This window comes from Erinaceus europaeus, chromosome 4, assembly GCF_950295315.1.
Source record: "Erinaceus europaeus chromosome 4, mEriEur2.1, whole genome shotgun sequence".
Lineage (NCBI taxonomy): Eukaryota > Metazoa > Chordata > Mammalia > Eulipotyphla > Erinaceidae > Erinaceus > Erinaceus europaeus.
This window is the reverse complement of record NC_080165.1, coordinates 60724065-60743382: the sequence shown is the minus strand read 5'-3', so window position 1 is coordinate 60743382 and position 19318 is coordinate 60724065. Positions and strand designations below refer to the sequence as shown.

At 43.3% G+C, this 19318-nt stretch overlaps 1 protein-coding gene across 3 annotated transcripts in view; it reads right to left on the bottom strand.

Annotated features, from left to right (window-relative positions):
- Positions 1–19311, bottom strand: part of RNF8 (ring finger protein 8) — a 39348-nt gene extending 20037 nt beyond the window's left edge. For 2 of the 3 annotated variants that reach the window (XM_016185883.2, XM_060189728.1), the window contains exons 1-3: positions 19034–19310; positions 13149–13277; positions 3570–4313 (exon numbers count right to left, since the gene is read on the bottom strand). In XM_016185883.2, the coding sequence (XP_016041369.1) occupies positions 3570–4313; positions 13149–13277; positions 19034–19144 (984 nt within the window). In that variant the 5' untranslated portion in view covers positions 19145–19310. Of the gene's footprint in view, positions 1–3569; positions 4314–13148; positions 13278–19033 lie in introns of all 3 variants that reach the window. The other variant, XM_060189727.1, reaches the window with a different exon arrangement.
- Between the last annotated feature and the right edge of the window lie 7 nt (positions 19312–19318).

Here is a 19318-nt window from a genome sequence, read left to right as displayed (position 1 = left end):
GATGACAGAGGACCGAAAGGGGGTTGTACTGTTATATGGAAAACTGAGAAATGTTATACATGTACAAACTATTGTATTTACTGTTGAATGTAAAACATTAATTCCCCAATAAAGAAATTAAAAAAAAGAACTATTTTCAGTTAGTGTTTTGTGTTCAAAAATTAGAGATTTAATCTTATATATGACTTTTATATATAGTTTTTAACAGAGATGCTTAAGAAAAGTTGTTATGGATCATTTGCTCATCTTAAAAATGAGACAAGGTGAGAAAGAAAACCTTAAATAAAAGTCTTATTATGCAGGAAAAAAAATCTTTTCTCATGATACATTTCACAGTAGTAGAAACCATTTATTGAGTATCTGAATAACTATTCAAACTCTAAGTTAGAGTTAGGCAATGTAGGTGCTCAAGAAAACCCATGTGAAGCACCATGATTAAGGATAGGATCAATTCTCAGGACTTGGTGGCAGGGAGAAATACAGTTAACAAAGAACCTGATGCATTTTACTTTAAGCATTTTATATGTGACCTTTTCATATTTGGAAATGTGTTCTCTGGGAGTCGGGCGGTATCGCAGCGGGTTAAGCACATGTGGTGCAAAGTGCAAGGAACGGCATAAGGATCCCAGTTCAAGCCCACGGCTCCCCACCTGCAGGGGAATCGCTTCACAGGTAGTGAAGCAGGTCTGCAGGTGTCTGTTTTTCTCTCCCCCTCTGTCTTCCCTTCCTCTCTCCATTTCTCTCTGTCCTATCCAAAAACAATGACATCAATAACAATAATGACTACAACAATAAAACAACAAGGGCAACAAGGAGTAAGTATTAAAAAAAATTGACTTCAGAAAAAATAGTCTAGGGCGGTAGTGCAGCGGGTGAAGCGCAGGACCAGTGAAAGGATCCTGGTTCGAAACCCCAGCTCCCCACCTGCAGGGGAGTCGCTTCACAAGCAGTGAAACATGTCTGCAAGTGTCTATCTTTCTCTCCCCCTCTGTCTTCCCTTCCTCTCTCCATTTCTCTCTGTCCTATCCAACAATGACAACATCAATAACAACATCAATAACGACAACAATAATAAAAAACAAGGGCAACAAAAGGGAATAAATAAATACATAAATAAATAAATTTTTTAAAAAATAGTTTCTCTGGTGGTCTGAGGGTAGCACAGTGGATAAACCTTTGAACTCTCAAGCATAAGGTCCTGAGTTTGACTCCAAGAATTTTGCATGTGCCAGAATAATGCTTGCACTACCCCCAACCCAAATCCTGCTTCATTAATAAGTAAGCTGCTTTTTAATTTTTTTTAACTTGTTCTGTCTTTCTTTACCATTTTGGCATGCAAAAAGATTTTATTGCTATATCTTGATGCATGCTCAGAGCAACCAAATATTACAGTAACTCTTGTTCTTGTATACGTTAGCCTTTAAAGAGGTCTGCTACGGTGGAGGTACCATCCACAAACTATATAGAGTTATGCCTTCCTTTATTAATTTCAGGAAGTAGTCCAGACTAGGTAAGGAAAGCAAAAAATACGGGGGTCGGGTGGTAGCACAGCAGGTTAAGCGCACATGGCGCAAAGCACAAGGACTGGCGCAAGTATCCTGGTTCGAGTTCCTGGCTCCCCACCTGCAGGGGAGTCACTTCACAGGCAGTGAAGCAGCAGGTCGGGGGGGGGGGGGGGAAAGCAAAAACATACACATAAGCAAGTAACATATTCCCAAAAGACATATTTATATTTAACCCATAACCTTTGCTAATACTACCAGTTCAGGAGGGAGGTTGAGAGTAGAATAAAATTTATAAACTGCTTAGAAGTAAGTTAATGCTGTTCCTCTCCCTGAGCAAAGTAAACAAAAGTTTGGTTTATTCACTTCAATCCTGATTGGTTCTTTTTAGTTCTAAGTCAACAGTGGGGAATTCTTGACATTCAATATTACCTGAGCAAGAAGGTAGAAGTAAAATGTGTGGGTCTTGCCTGATGGGAACTGACATTTTGAGCAGGGACCAGGATGAGCTCTAGCTTGGAAGCTTGTGTAAGAGTTCATCATTTAAACAAATGACTCAGGGGTGGGTACATATTTGGTGTTACTGAGACATAGCTAACACTGTCATTATTTTGCCTTTCTGTTAAAGTCACTAGAGAAGCTGGCTTATTACTCAACCTAACAATTAGGTCATGGTGTACCTGTGCCCTCCCATGCTGACTGCTCAGGACAGAAGCAAAAATGTTTTCTTTTTCTTTCTTCTTCTTCTTAACACACACACACACAAACACATTTTTTTTTTTTTGCCTCCAGGGTTATCACTTGGGCTTGGTGTCAGCACTGCAAATCCACTGTTCCTGGAGGCCATGTTTCCCACTTTTGTTGCCCTTGTTGTACTTGTTATTGTCATAGTCGTTGTTGTTGGATAGGACAGAGAGAAATCGAGAGAGGACAGGAAGAAAGAGAGGAGGAGAGAAAGATAGACACCTGCAGACCTGCTTCACCGCTTGCGAGGCAACCCCCTGCAGGTAGGGAGCTGAGGGCTCAAACCCAGAACCTTGTGCAACAGCCCAGCTCCTTTTTTTTTTTTTTTTTTTTTTTAAATTAGAGAGACCAGAGCACTTCTTAGGCTCTGGCTTATGTTGGTGCTAGGGACTGAACCTCAGGTATGAGAGTCTTCTGCATAACCATTGCGTAGTCTCCTCAGCCCATAAATACATTTTTTTCCCTAGTCTCCCACCTTCCTAGGTTAGCTATAAGAGTAACTAACCAACACAGTTAACAAGTTGCCAGTTAGAATAAGGAGGAGTAACTGAACCATACTTGCCTTGGGATTAATTGATTTGGCTTTGATCAGAATAAAGATACCTCCTCACTTACAGGGGGTAGCTTCACAAGCGGTAAAGCATGTCTGCAAGTGTCTTTCTTTCCCCCCTCTCTACCTCTCCATCTCTCTCAATTTTTCTCTGTCCTATCCAGTAAGATGGGGGAAAAAATGGCCACCAAGAACAGTGGATTCAAGCCCCAACGATAACCCTGGAGACAAAAAAAGAAAGATAGCTCGTAAGGACAAGTATTAGCTTTGGCTTTGGGGCATCTTGACCTTCATCTAACCTCTTTCTGAATACAGATCAGTTTTGAGATGCCTCAGCTAGATATTCTGAGATCAATTATATCCAGGCTGGCTCTGCTAGTCACCTTACCACATTTTGGCACCTCAACTCTAACTCTAGATCTGATCATCAGGCTGAAGCCTTAATATTGTACTCAATTTTTCTCTCTCTTACTTTCAAAGATCAATTTATAAATTCATGAGAGAGAGAGACACCAAAGGATCTCCAGCACATGCAGTGCCAGGGATCAAACTTGAGACCTCATGCTTAAGAAGAGTCCATTGCTTTTCCAATGTGCCACCTCCCATGCTGCTCAACCTCCTTTACTTAAAAGTAAAAAAATTTTTGTTCCCTTTCTGTCCTGTCACTGGTGCTCAGCATTTTGTCCCTGACTCAAGAGAGCTCTGGTCAGAAACCCACAAAGGTCCTCCCCACCCCTGAGAAGCAGTCTTAGACTGTCCCTCCTGTGTGATACCTGGAGATGTTTTTCCTCTTCCTGGAAAGTTTTTTCCAGCTGCTTCACTCTGGCCAGCTGCTGGGCCTGCTCTGTACACAGTTGAGACTGTAAGTCCTGCAGCTCCTGTTCCATTTTCACAATTTTCTTTGAGTTCCCTTTTTCGGTCTGCTTTTTCACATTCTGAACAGCTACCTGCTTTTCTTGCATCTGTGTTTTCAGCTTCCGAATCCTGGACATGGTAACCTTAAAGATCTCTAAGCTGTTCTTGTTCTGAGATGCTATAGGCTTTGAAGCTTTCTGATTCCTAAAATGGCTAACAACTATTGTGGAGCCAGAGTAAGGATGAGCCCCTGTGGTCTTCTCGCTTGGTTCAAGAGAAGTCAACTTAGGATCCATATATTCAAAAGGTTGACTGGTCACTTTGCTGTTCCTGTGTGACTTCACTGGTGGACTGGGTTCACAACACAATTTATTGATTTTGACTTTCAAGTTTGAGGGGTCTTCTGCACCAGGACACTCTAATTCATCTAAATTAAATTTCCTTTTAGTTTTTAAGCCCTTGTTTTTCTCCATCATCTGGTCATTCTTTGGGGCAAGACACGGGCATATTCTCTCCCAATCTTCTTCAGTTACATCATACTCATACTCTGCGTTCTCTTTGTTTTCCAGAGGCACCCCGAGCTGGATATGGTCTCCCTTGTGGATAGAGTAGACCTTTAAAGGTTCTAAGCGTTCTCTATTCAGCCAAACACCATTCAGACTCTGGGAAAAAGGAAAGAAAGATAAAATAAGCTTCATGATTTTCCCCCACTTAATGGATTTCTCTCCGGCTGCTGCAAAATCTGCCTTTTCAGAAAGGAATACCCTTAAAAACAAACAGAAAAAACAGTTGCATAAGCAATCATCCTTACAAACAGCACTATGGTTTTATTATTATTACTTTGCTTTCAGAGTTATCCCTGGGACTCGGTGCCTACACTACAAATCCACTGTTCCTAGAGGCCATTTTTCCCATTTTTGTTGCCACTGTTGTTGTTGGATAGGACAGAGAGAAATCAAGAGAGGTGGGGAAGACAGAAAGGGGGAGAGATAAATACCTGCAGACCTGTTTCACTGTTAGTGAAGCGACCCCCTTCTCCCCACAGGTGGGGAGCCAGGGGCTTGAACTGGGATCCTTGTGCAGGTTCTTATACTTCAAGCCATGTGTGTTTAACCCACTGGGCTACTGCCCGGACCCCATTATGGTTTTATTTTTAATCTACTGTTCACATTCATGCCTCTATAGACAACTGCCTAAGAGGCAGAAATCATCTTGCTACATTCAGATAAATGTAATAGCATTATAAAAATCTGAAACTGAGGAGGTCAGGCGGTGGTGCAGTGGGTTAAGTGCACGTGGTGCAAAGCGCAAGGACTGACTAAGGATCCCGGTTCGAGCCCCCGGCTCCCCACCTGCAGGGGAGTCGCTTCACAGGCGGTGAAGCAGGTCTGCAGGTGTCTATTTTTCTCTCCCCCTCTGTCTTCCCCTCCTTTCTCCATTTCTCTCTGTCCTATCCAACAACGAACAACATCAACAATGGTAATAATAATAACCACAACGAGCCTACAACAACAAGAGCAACAAAAGGGGGAAAAAATGGCCTCCAGGAGCGGTGAATTCATGGTGCAGGCACCGAGCCCAGCAATAACCCTGGAGGGAAAAAAAAATCTGAAACTGAGTGAATCCTACTAACCTAAACTGGGGACAATGGTCTAGGACTGGAAAAACTGCCATGAATGAGGAAGCAGCACTTAGTGAAGAGGCTTGGCCAGGAAAGTCACTCAAGCAGTTTATGGATATGGCCCTTGAAACTTGTTGAATGAGCAAAACAATTCTGAGTACTTAAAAACAAAGAAGTGGGGAGTCAGGCGGTAGTGCAGCTGGATAAGCACAAGTGGTGTGAAGCGCAAGGACTGGTGGAAGGATCCTGGTTCAAGCCCTCGGCTCCCCACCTGCAGGGGTGTCACTTCACAGGTGGTGAAGCAGGTCTGCAGGTGTTTATCTTTCTCTCTCCCTCTCTCTCTATTTCTCTCTGTCCTATCTAACAACATTAACAATTACAACAACAATAAAAAAAAAAAAAAAACAAGGGCAACAAAAGGGAAAATAAATAAATAAATATTTAAAAAGTCAAAAAACAAAAACCAAAAAAAAAAAGAGAGAAGAAATGGGGCCAGGCAGTGGCATACCCAGTTGAGTGTACATGTTATTATTATGCACAAGATCCTAGGTTTAAGCACCTGCAGGGGGAACACTTGACAAGCGTGAAGCAGATCTGATGTTGTCTCTCTATCTCCCTATCCCCTCTTTATCTCTGTCCTGTCATATAAAAAAAAAAAAAGGAAAGAAAGAAGGGAGGGAAGGAGGGAAAGAGGGAGGGAAGGAGGAAGGGAGGGAGGGTGAGCCGGGCAGTGGCACACCTGGTTAAATGCACACAGTACTAAGCACAAGGATCTGAGTTTGTGTTCCCCATTCTCAACCTGTAGCAGGGATGTTTCACAAGTGTTAACACAGGCTCTGCATGTGTCTGTCTATCTTTCTCTCTCTCTCTCTATCTCCCCTGTCCTCTCAATTTCTCTCTATCCTATCAAATAAAATGGAAAAAAAAAAAGGGGGGGATGGCTGCCAGGAGCAGTGGATTTGCAGTGCTAGCGCCAAGCTTGGCGATAACCCTGGTGCAAAAACCAAAACAAACAAAAAACTAAACAAACAAAAAAAGAAGTCCCTATACCTTGCACTGGGATCAAACTACAGGTGAGATGTAAGCAAATTAATAGCACCAGAGGTCCATGGGCAATGCAGCAGAGAGGTTGTTAACAGGTGAAGCTCTAGACTGACTGGACAGACTGGTTCACAGATGGACTGCAAAACACCTCGTGCTTATTCCGCATGACAGTTTATTTGACCAGTGTCCCATTTTTGTCCATAAGATAGAGACAAAGTACTTACCTCATACAGTTCCTACTTGGAATAAAATATACATGTACAACACTTAGCACAATTACTCACACAATCAATGCTCAGCATATACTTTTATGGTTGCAATCAAACCACAGCTAAAAGCATGGACTCTGCCGAGGTTTATGTGGCTCCATCACTCTGCGATCCCCCCTCCCAGCCACCCCCACCCCCTTTTTGATCATCACCCCTGCCTCATGCATATGTTCAGTTTTACTATTCTAGACCGAGTATACCAAGTACAAAAGGAGAAGCTATGAACACAACGGTTAGCAGCCAGCTGAGGGAAGGAAAGTGTGAGGGTATATGTAAACAAGTATGGGATGATAGAGCATAGTCTGTAAGTACAAATGAGCGTCATGTACAGCTGGGTTAAATAAGAGATGCTAAATGAAAATGATGGGCTCTAAAACAGACCTGAAGCAAATGTAGGACTTTGAAATGCAGGAATCTGAAGAGACAGCGAGCATTTAAATCTTATCAAGAATTTAATTTGGGGGGAGAGGTCAGAGATGAAACATATTTGAATTGGTACTAAAATTTTACTTTTTTTTTTTTTTTTTTTGCTAACTACAACTACCTAATTTCAGCTACAAAACAAGGCCTGAGCAATTCAATGTAAGGGATAAGGGATTTGGTCACAGGGCACAGAAGGAATAGAGATAGGATCTCAGCTCTAGTTGGTATTGGGTCCTTGTTCCTGGTTTTATATTACTTGGCTCAAGCAGGGGAAAAGAAGAGAGAGACGTACATGGATACATACAGACAGGTGGGCTTTAATGTATTTTCTTGCAGAGTCAGAGAGCTATTCCAAGGTAAAGTACCAGCATCGGTATGTGCATGGCACAGGTTTAGATCCTAACACCACATGAGCACTACTATGGCACTGAAGGAAGGTTTGGTGCTATGGTGTCTCTTCTTTTCTGAATTAAAAAAAAAAAAAAAAAAAAGGCCCAGAGCAGTGAGTTCACACAGGTGAAAGGCCCTGGATCCACCATCACCAAACACACACACACAACTCTCTCTCTCTGTCTCTCCCCCCTCCCTCTCCCTCTCCTTGAGATTTGGGCCTAACCTGGTTTACCTGGCCAGTCTCTCAACCTTTCAGCCTAAGAAAGAATGAAGAGTAAAGAAATCTGCTGACTTCTGAAACAAGGGGAGAAATGGAGTGTAGTAAATTTTGGATTATGGGGAGTCGGGTGGTAGCACAGCAGGTTAAACAGACGGGGCACAAAGTGCAAGGGCAGGTGGACTGCAGGGGAGTCGCTTCACAGGCGGTGAAGCAGGTCTGCAGGTGACTATCTTTCTCTCTCCCTCTCTGACTTCCCTCCCCTCTTCATTTCTCTGTCCTATCCAACAACAACAACAACAAAACAACAAGGGCAATGAAAGAGAATAAATAAATATTTTTACAAAATCTAAAGAAAAAAATTTTGGATTATGTATAGGAAAAAGGTCTCAAGGAAAGTAATATGACACAGGAAATCACCTAATGCCAATGTATAGATATTGAACATATTTTATCTAAGGTAAAGATAAAACTAAACAAAGATGCAACCTGGGAGGTGATGCAAATGGCTAAAATAAAACCAGCAAATATGAAGTACCAAGTTCAACCCCCAGCACTGCATGTGTCAGTGTGTGATGTTCTGATTCTCTCGCTCTCTCCTTTCTCTTTATTAAAAATAAATAAATCTTTTAAAAATTAAATAAATAAGGGTATAGGGCCTAGAAGGTACACAGTGGATTAAGCACTGGACTCTCAAGCCTGAGGCCCTAAGTTTGATCCCCTGTATTCCATATGCCAAAGTGATGCTCTGGTTCTCGTTCTCTCTCTCCCCTCTACTTAGTGTTAAATAAAATCTTAAAAGGGGAAGGGAGCAGGTGGTGGCATACCTGGTTGAGCACATAAGTTATAATGTGCAAGGACCTAGGTTCAAGTCCTTGTTCCCCACCTGCAGAGGGCAAGTTTCATGAGCAGTGCCTCTCTCTCTCCATTTCTATCTCTTCCTTCCCTCTTGATTTCTTTCTCTACCCAATAAATAAAATATGAAAACAAAGGAGGGAGAATAGAGGAGGAGAGAAGGAGGAGTGAAAGAAAGGGAGAAGGAGGTGGGAGGGAGGAGGAGGAGGAGGAGGAGGAGGAGGAGGAAGGGAGTAGTGGTTATAGAAGCAGTTCAAGGTTAGAAAACGAAGAATCCTTAGAAGCTACAGCAAACTTTCAAGACATACTGCAGCCCTCCACTAGTTCTTTTGCATTGACTCGTCTCCTTCAAAACCCTTCAGGACTAAAAAAACTCAAAATTTTCTCAACAAACTTTATCCTTGGATCTCTCTGTTTACCCATTTGTCACATTCTGGCGACACCTATTGGTATAATTTGAACCACAGTCCTGAGCTAGGTCTGTTAACAAGGTAACTATAGAAAAAGACGAAAATCTCATGGTTATTCAAAAGAACAATTGAGTACTACCCAGAATATGATCTCAAATGAAAAAACTCAGATTCTGTTCTGGCATTTCTTTGATATAGGTTCACATAAATCACCCATCTAAACAATGTCAGTGCAGTAAAGTGATAATTATCAAAGAAAAAGTCTGCTAGATGCTTCTTAGCTATCAATATGTGTGTATGTGTGTGTGTGTGGGGGGGGGGGGGCAGTTACTTCACCTTGACATCTCTCCAGCATTTTCAACCAGTTGTTGAGGACAATGCAAACTCAAAGCCAAAAAAATCAGTTTTCCTAATGATTTATGTTCTTCAGTGGTTCTCAACCTTATTTAGTGAAATCACCCAAAAGATGTTTAAAATAAACAACAGAGGTGGAAGGAAGATTTAAGCAACAGACTTTCATGCCTGAGGCACCAGAGGTTCCAGGTTCAATCCTCACCACCACCTAAATCAAAGCTAAGCAGTGCTCTGAGTAAACAAATGAAAAAGCAATACCTGAGTCAAACTCAAATCGAATTAATCTCAGGTGGGGGGTTAGACATTAGGGTTTTTTAAGGGAGTGGAGAGAATACACATATGAGCAACGTTCTGGCATATGAGATGCTGGGAATTGGAATTAACCAAATTCAGGATAGTCTTTTGTTATGTTAATAAGACAACATCTGGAATGGCCCCTACCTCACCCTAAGGGTAGGGGCTCATTGTCAGGATAACCTGTCTAATGGAGGAGGATAGGACCACCCCTCAACCTGCATGATGAATCCACTGCTGTGGGAGAAGGGCTGGAAGTGGAACTGATCATCAATAACCAGTGATTTAATCAGTCATAACCAGTGAAACAAAGTCTCCAGAAGGCCCCCAGAAGGTCCTGGTTCAAAAAGCTTCAAAGCTGTTGTAGATAGAAAGTGGCGAGCCTGATAATTTAGGAGTTCTGCACCCCTTTCCTGTACTGTGTTCTATCTATCTCTTCTAGAATCCAGATGTTCATCATATGTCCTATCATAATCTTTTAAAAATAACCTGCTAGGGTCAACAAAACAGCTCATTTTGATAGTGTGACATTCTGTCAGGTGCACAACCCAGATTCAAGTCCAGCTTCCACTGTACTGAAGGAAGCTTTGGTGCTATGGTCTCTTTCTCTCTGCCTCTGTCTCTATCTAAAATAATAATAACAATAATAGAAGCTGGCAGGCTGGGGAGGTAGCATAATGGTTATGCAAAACAACTTTCATGCTCAAGGCTCTGAGTTCCCTGATTCAATCTCCGGCACCACCATACAACAGAACTGAGCAGTATTCTGGTAAAAAATAAAACAAAATAAAATTAAAGTGAAATAAAATAAAATAAGGGGCAGGGCAGTAGTGTACCCAGTTAAGCACATGCATTACCATGCTGTGAGGACTGGGTTTAAGCCCCTGCTTCTCACCTACAGGGAAGAAGCTTCATGAGCAGTAAAGCAGGGCTGCAGGTTTCTTTTTCCCTCTCCCTCCCTCTCTATTCTTCCTCCCCTCTTAATTTCTATCTGTCCTAAAGAAAAGAAAGAAAGAAAGAAAGAAAGAAAGAGAAAAAAAGAAAAGCCAACAAGTGTTGTTTTCGACGGGTTATGTTGTTTTCGCCGGGCTGGCTTCACGGGCGGGTAACAGACGACCCGGGATTCATGGCTGGGTCGTAGGCAGTATCTCTTTATTCATGCAGGACATAGCACAATCTAAGACGAGCTAAGTTAAACTCAAAGTACAGTACTGTAAAACTCACAATGCTGTCTTTATATATACTTGCGAAGTAGGGTGGAAACAGGATGTGACATAGAGAGGGTGGAGAGAAAAGTGACTGGTGAAAATCAGAGTGTGACAAAGAGGGGGCAGATTAGGGGAGAATCCTATCACTGAACCACAAATGCCCTGGAGGGAGGGTGGAACTTGTTAACAGTGGTTATGTAAATAGAATGAAGTGGTTATGTAAATAGAATAGTGTTAAGCAGGGGGGATTTAAACCAAATGAAACAGAAGGGGTCTCATGCATACCAACAAACAAGAGCAGTGGATTCATCATTCAGGCACCGAGCAACCCTGGTGGCAATATAAATAAATATATAAATAAATTATTAAACTAAGAACAGCTCCCTAAATTCTATAAGTTGTTGTATCTAACAGAATCTGAAGGTAGGAAGGTTATGGGAACCTCTGGTTTATAGTCAGTTGGTCAGAGTACAACCAAGATTTAACACTGTCATTTGAAGTCCAAGGAAAAGGTCCTTGGAAACTCTATAATCTACAGCTGGCTAGTTAGGGCATAAATATCAACCTGGGCATGTGATGCGTGTATAAAGTGGTGGGTGGTACTTTTTATTTATAAAAAAGAAACACTGGCTAAACCATAGAATAAGAGGGGTAAAACTTCACACAATTCCCACCACCAGAACTCCATATCCCATTCCCTCCCCTGATAGCTTTCCTGTTCTTTAACCCTCTGGGAGTATGGACCCAAGGTCATTGTGGGATGCAGAAAGTTAAAGGTCTGGCTTCTAGGGACTGAGTTCTTTACCCATGGAATCTGATACTATCTCTAGGTATATAGTATTAGAATAAAGTTAAGCCAACAGAGCATTATTTGGTGGTGCTGTAGGAAGCCAGCCCTACCTGCATATAGGAATTTGTCCTAGAACCATTTTAACACCATTTCTTCTAACATGCATCTTTAAAATCCTTTCAACCAGAGCAATGTGAAATACTGCCTAAAGACATTTCATAATTCCTAACCCATAACTGCTTAGGTCTGAATTTCTTTCATGGGGCCGAGTGGTGGCATACCTGGTTGAGCGCACGTATTACAATGCACAAAGACCCAGGTTTGAGCCCCCGGCCCCCACCTGCAGCGGGAAAACTTCACAAGTGGTGATGCAGGGCTGCAGATGTCTAGCTTTCTCTTTCTCTTCCCCTCTCTGTCTTCCCCTCCTCTCTCCATTTCTCTCTGTCCTATCCAACAACGACAACAATAAAACAACAAGGGTAACAAAAGGGAATAAATAAATATTTTTTAAAAATAATTTTTTAATTAAAAATGAATCTCTTATCTCATAGTCTACATACTCATTATATTCCTGGGATATATATATTTCTAATCACTGGGTTTTATACATTACTTTAACTCCCAAAGTATTTACACCAGACCAGTTGAATCTAAATCTGTTTCAAGGAGAAAAACCCAATCAAAGGAACTCTTCTTCAGGAAAGCAATATGTAAAATATGATAAAAAGAGGGATTGCATGGAAAGTTCCTTAGCTCTGACAAAAGGAATGCGGAAGGGAATGAACTCAGGACAGTCACCTAGTCTCTCCCTCCTCCCCACAGCCTTCTGTGTACTCCAGAACCTTCAGCAGATTCCCAACGCCTCAGAACATTTAATTCACAGAGTCAGATGCCCCAATAATAAGACTGATTTCTATTACATGATCTATGGTCAGAATTAAAGTATTCCTTTCAAAGTAACTAACTTCAAATCACTGAAATTATTTTGGTCTGGGGGGAGGGTAGATAGCAAAAATGTTATGCAGAGACACTCTCATGCCTAGGGCTCCAAAGTCCCAGGTTCAATCCCCAGTAGAGACATCATAAGCCTGAGCTGAGCAGTGCTCTGGTGGGAAAAAAAAGTTCGGCCTTTTTTTTTTTTTTTTGGTCACCAGGGTTACTGCTGAGGTTAGGTGCCTGCACATGACTCCATCACTCCTGGGGGCTGTATTTTCTTATTTATTTAAAAAATTATAATAGAGATAGAAACGAGAGAGAGAGAGAGAGAGAGAGAAATAGGTAGATAGAGATAGATAGAGAGAGAGAGATGGAGCACTACTCCACTCCAGAGGGGAAGCTTTATGAGTGGGAACCAGAATTTAAACCCTGGTCCTCAAGCATGGTCACTTATGTGCTTTACTGGTTGTACCACCAATCACCCCTTATTTTGATTTATTGAATCTCTGGCAGCATACAGAAATGATACAGAAATGGCTGTTTCTGAGGAAGATAATGGGATGACTAGGGGAGAAGGTACAATTTTGTACCTTACCCATTGCAAAAATAGTAATTAAAAAAGCTCAATTTGAAGATAAACAAATATTCAATAAAAGGTATTACAATTCCATGAATTCTTGTACCTTGTTGTCCATAATTGTCCACTGGCCCTCAGCATTCTGTTTTAAAACACAGTGATTTCGGGAAATCATCAGAGGGCAGATTTTTGATACCAGCTGGTATGTGACTCCAAATCCTCGCCCTATAGTCACCTAGGAAGATAACAATGAAAGAGGCAAAATTAACCATTTCAAAAAAGGTAGGAGGAACCTTTACAATTCTGCAGAAGTGTACACATCCCTTGACTTACAAACCCAAACTCCCATGAATCCCAGTTTGTCAGTTATTAACTCCTTCAGCAGCCACAGGAGCCACCAGCTAGAAAAAGGAAAGAAGTTATAAGAAGAAACAACCAACTAGCGTGAACTATAGAAGGGCAGGGTGCCAGGACCCTGAAAGGTCATGTGGTTCAGCACCTATGAGATAGAGAGATTCTTTCCACACACCACTGCCATCCTAAACACTGCCAAAAAAATTAGAATCTCTATATTAGACAATTCTGTCATTTTTCAGTAGCTCTGATTTGTTATCTTTCTTCCTACAAACTCTATTATTTGGCCGTGGTTTTGCCTGCGCTTTATCAGAAGATTGCCAACCCTCTGTCCACATGACAGTTATAAAGTCCTACCAATTCTTGTCTTATCTTTTCTTTTTAAGGATTTTATTTATTTATTAATGAGAAAGACAGGAAGAGAGAGAAAGAACCAGACATCACTCTGGCACATGTGCTGCTGGGGATCAAACTTAGGACCTCATGCTTGAGAGTCCAAACTTTATTACTGCGCCACCTCCCGGACCACTTCTTGTCTTTTCTTAGCCCTATGTTCCCTGTTACTTCTACCTAATTTGCATGGCATAGTTTTGATTCTTTTGCTATTCTAGTGGTCTGTGAAGGTTACTATTTTATCGTTTTTTTTATTCCTAGATGCAATATCAAAAGAAATTTAGTAGTTTCTAATACACAGTCGAATGCAAGTATCGCTTTCCAAATTCTAGATATTATCACTGGAGCATATAAACTACATTAGCTTTCACAGCAGATCTATCATACTGCCAGTGTATTCTCCAGCTTAGGAATGATTAAATTTCTAGATCTAATCCTCCCCCAAAAATTGCTATGCCAAGTCATATCTCTTCTGTCCTATATTTTGACTAGTTGGTAAAAATTGGGATTCAAGGGGGTTGGGTGGTAGCACAGAGGGTTAAGCGCACATGGCGCAAAGCTAAAGGACCAGTGTAAGGATCCCAGTTCAAGCCCTCGGCTCCCCACCTACAGGGGAGTTGCTTCACAGGCGGTGAAGCAGGTCTGCCAAGTGTCTGTCTTTCTCTCCCCCTCTGTCTTCCCCTCCTCTCTCCATTTCTCTCTGTCCTATCCAACAACGAATGACATTAAGAACAACAATAACCACAACAAGGCTACAACAACAAGGGCAACAAAAGGGGAAAAAAATGGTCTCTAGGAGCAGTGGATTCACGGTGCAGGCTCTAAGCCCAGCAATAACCCTGGAGGCAAAAAAATAAAAAATAAATTGGGATTCAAGCGATTCCTACTAAATTTCATATTATATAATATTATTATATTATTAGTTCAGCCTATCACATAAGCCTGTCAAGAACTTTCTAAATTAAAAAAAATTAATATTTTATTCCCTTTTTGTTGCCCTTGTTGTTTTATTGTTGTAGTTATTATTGTTGTAGTTATTGATGTCGTCGTATCTTTTAAAATGGAATGTTTGGTAGGCCCAGGAGGTGGTATAGTGGATAAAGCCCTGGTCTCATAAGCATAAGGTCCCAAGTCTTAGGCCTGCATCACATGTGACAGGATAATGTTCTGGTTCTCTCTCTCTCTCTCCCCTCTTCTTTCTCTTTCATTAATAAACATTTTACAGGGAGTCGGGCGGTACTGCAGCAGGTTAAGCGCAGGTGGCCATGCAAAGTGCAAGGACCGGTGTAAGGATCCCAGTCCCAGCCCCCGGCTCCCCACCTTCAGGGGAGTTGCTTCACCTTGGGGGCCTCACATTTGCACGATTCCACTGATCCTGGGCTGAGAGAAGTAGCACAGTTCTGTTCTACCACCTGTGGAGGCCTTCATCTGGTGTTGTAGGGCTCTAATGTGGTCCTAGGGCTCAAACCTGGGGACTCAACCACAATAAAGTGCATGCTCTGTTGGTTAAGCCACCTGAAAACTCCTCTAATCTGTTTTTCCATCAAATTATCTAGATTAAAGAGTTAAGTACTGGGGGTTGGTTGCACATATCACCATGCAAAGGACCTGGGTTCAAGCCCCCAGCTCCACACTGCAGTGGTGGTGAAGCAGGTTTGCAGGTGTCTCCCTGTCTCTCCCTCTCAGTCTCTTCTCCCCTCTTAATTTTTCTCTGTCCTGTCAAGTATAATAGAAAGGAAAAAAATGGGGAGGATGGCCACCGAGAGCAGTGGATTCATAGTGTTGGCACTAAACCCCAGCAATAAACCTGGTGGGGAAAAAAAAAAAAAGAAGAAGGAGGAGGAGGAGGAGGAGGAGGAGGAGGAGGAGGAGAAAAAGGAGGCAGCGGCGGAGGAGAAACAGCTAGCTACTTTATAAAAGAAAGAGACTGGAAAATGTCAGGGATCAAACCCAGGACCTCAAGCATGTAAGCCCTGTGCATCATCACTGAGTCAATACCTTAGCCCCAGTTTAAGAAGTTTAAAGAGTGGCTGGGAGAGAGCTTACCCAATGGGGCAGACACCTAACCATACACAAAGAAAGCCCTGGTTACTACACAGGAGCACCACAACAGTGGAGAAAGCTCAGCAGACGGTGGAGCAGTGCTATGGTAATCTCTCTCTCTCTCTCTCCATATATATATATTTGGAGGAGGGTGTAACTCAGCAGCCATACAATCATGCATATACAAAGTCTGGGGCTTTAAAAAAACAAAACACAAAGTCTATCAACTCTGACAATTTCCTACAGTATTTCCCTTTAGTGAAATGAAATGCACTTGATTTTATTAATATTTGTGAAATCTAAGACGGTGAGACACATGGGAAGGCTAGGAATGGACTATATTCTGCTGTTATAATCAAGAGTACCGACATAACTCCTAAAATCTTGTGCCCATCTGCTTGTGCTATGGTTTGGGGGCCATTACAGTAAGACTTTATTTCTTGACTTTGATCTCTCTTCATGCATAGTGCAAGCTGTGTTTCTTTTTCTTCTTCTTTTTTTTAAATATACTTATTTATTTATTCCCTTCTGTTGCCCTTGTTTTTTTTTACTGTTATTGTTGTAATTATTATTGTTGTTACTGATGTCATTGTTGCTGGCTAGGACAGAGAGAAATGGAGAGAGGAGGGGAAGACAGAGAAGGGGAGAGAAAGATAGACACCTGCAGACCTGCTTCACCACTTGTGAAGCGATTCCCCTGCAGGTGGGGAGCCGGGGGCTCGAACCTGGATCCTTACGCTGGTCCTTGCACTTTGTTCCATGTGTGCTTAACCCGCTGCTCTACCGCCCAACTCCCTTTCTTCTTTTTTTAATTTGCCTCCAGGTTGTCACTGGAACTCAGTGCCTGCACCAGGAATTCACTGCTCCTGCTGGCCATTTTTTTCCCCATTGTTGTTGTTGCTGTTGTTGGATAAGACAGAGAGAACTCCAGAGAGGAGGGGGAGGAAAGAAAGACACCTACAGACATGCTTCACTGCTTGTAAAGTGACCCCTCTGCAGGTGGGAAGCCAAGGGCTCGAACTGGAATCCTTACACCGGTCCTTGCACTTCATACTATGTGTGCTTAAACGGGTGAGCCACACTGCCCAGTTCCTGAAAGCTGTGTTTCAACTACTAACCTCACCTTCCACCAGACCTTTCCTCCAAACAGGCCTCTGAATAGCAAGTATTTTCCCACTATGAATTCACTTACTCAGCTTTGAATGAGTTTCTTCCCAAAGAGATGCCCCAACAGAAAATTATCCAATAGTTTAAAATATGCCCAGGAATGCTTTTTTTAAAGTTTATTTTTCATTATTTTTGCCTCCAGGGTTATTGCTGGAACTCAGTGCCTGCATTACAAATCCACTGCTCCTGGAGGCTGTTTTTTCTCTTCTGTTGCTCTTATTGTTTTATAGGTGTTGTTATTGTTGTCGTTGTTGAACAGGACAGAGAGAAATGGATAGAGGAGGGGAAGATAGAGAGGGGGAGAGAAAGATAAGACACTGCAGACCTGCTTCATCACCCGTGAATTGACTCCCTTGCAGGTAGAGAGCCCGGGGCTCAACCCGGGATCCTTACGCGGGTCCTTGAGTTTTGCACCATGTGTGCTTAACCCGCTGCCCTACCGCCAGGCCCCCTCAAAAAAAAAAAAAAATATATATATATATATTTCTTCCCCCCTCTAGGATTATTACTGGGGCTCCGTGCCTACACTACGAATCCACTGCTCCTGGAGGCTGTTTTTTCCCTTTTGTTGTCCTTGTTTATCCTTGTTATTATTATTGCTGTCACTGTCATTGTTGTTGGATAGGTCAGAAAGAAATCAAGAGAGGAGGGGAAGACAAAGGGAAAAAGATAGACACCTGCACACCTGCTTCACTACCGCCCAGCCCCCATAATTACTCATTATTTTTGTAGAGCTTGGGGGCTCAAGCATGTAAAACTTCACCACTCTGTGAACTTTTTCATTCAAATAGAGCAGAGAGACACCACAGCACAGAAACTCCCTCTGGTGCCAGGGCTGAAACCTAGACGGGGTGCAGTGATATGGCAAGCACCCTATCTAGTGAACTATATCCCCACCCCCACTAACAACCCTTTATAGCCACCTAATGTAGCAAAACAGAACTCTGGACCTGAATCCCTCCTGATTTAAGGAGTCCGTGCTCTAGGACAGTACTAAAAAGTCTGCATCTTGACACCTGATCATATAGTCTGCACAAGTTCCCTTTCCCCCATTCAAGCAATAAATTTTGAGGGCAGAAGTCATTTACTATTGAGCACTCTTAACAGCATGCCAAACGATCTACATATTCAACACATCCCTGAGAGAATGAACTAAGACTGTATCACTTTGCAGAAAGACATCTAAATTCTTCAAGAAGTCTAGTTCATCCCTCGTGAAAATGATTTCCAAATGGTTCCCAGCCTCCCAAATTTGGCTCCTGATTCAGCACGCTTCCCCAAGCTGGTAACACTCTGATTTTTCCATCGTCCTCTGGAATCACCACCTCACTTCAGCGGTCCCTAACTTAAACCGTGCCTTAGCGCTCCTGTTTAAAGGATGCATTTATGATCACATTAGCAAACATGAGTGGCCACTACTAGCACGGTGCACTAGCCCGACCCACCTCACAGGGTGGGGGCCACCGGGCAGAACGGAGACTCACAAGATGAAAGATGCCCCCCCCCAAAAAAAAAAAGAAAGAAAAAGGGCTGATTCTCCTCAAGACAAAGACACTTTAAAAAATGTCTGAAAACTTGCAACAGTTTTAAAAATAAACTCGAGAAAGTCTACACCACTCTTGGAAACCCTTCCAAGCACCCCCCTCCGCTTCCGGGAGAAGTTTTGTGAATCCTGGAAGCTGAGGCGGCGTCCAGCGTCCCCTGCACGCGGCCGAGCTCAGTCAGTCGGAGCCGCGTACGAGTGTCGAGCCCCCAGCCCTTCACGACACGACCCTTCAGCTCCTCCCGCCCTCACCACCCCGACAGCTCGTCAGCTCCAAGCCGCCCGGCTCCCGCCCCTTCCTCGCGCCGCCCCCACACCCGAGTCCAGCTCCAGCTCGCACCCCAAGACCCCGGGACTCTCCAAGGAGCCATCTTCCCCGACGCGGTGCCCGCCCGCACCCGAAAGTCCCGCCTCAGAGCTCCCTTCGCCCGCGCCCCGCTCCGAGTCGCCCTCCCGCCCCGGGCCCGCCTGCAGGAGGCTCCCTCCCTCACCTCGCCTCCGTCCTCCAGCAACAGCCATTCGGCGTTCATTCCGACTCGCCGCAGACACCAGTTGGAGCCAGGGGCGCGGCCCCCCATGACCAAGGGGTTGGGTTCCCCCATGGCCCGCACGGCTCTGGGTCGCGGGTCAACACGGAGCAAGACCTGAATCCCCGCTCCCGCCGCCTCCCGGCTTCCTCACAGGCGCCATACCCAAACAACAGGCAGGAGCAATCGCTACGCGCTCGCAATCGATGCGATCCCGCGCTCGGGCTCCGCAGCCTGTCAGCCCCACCT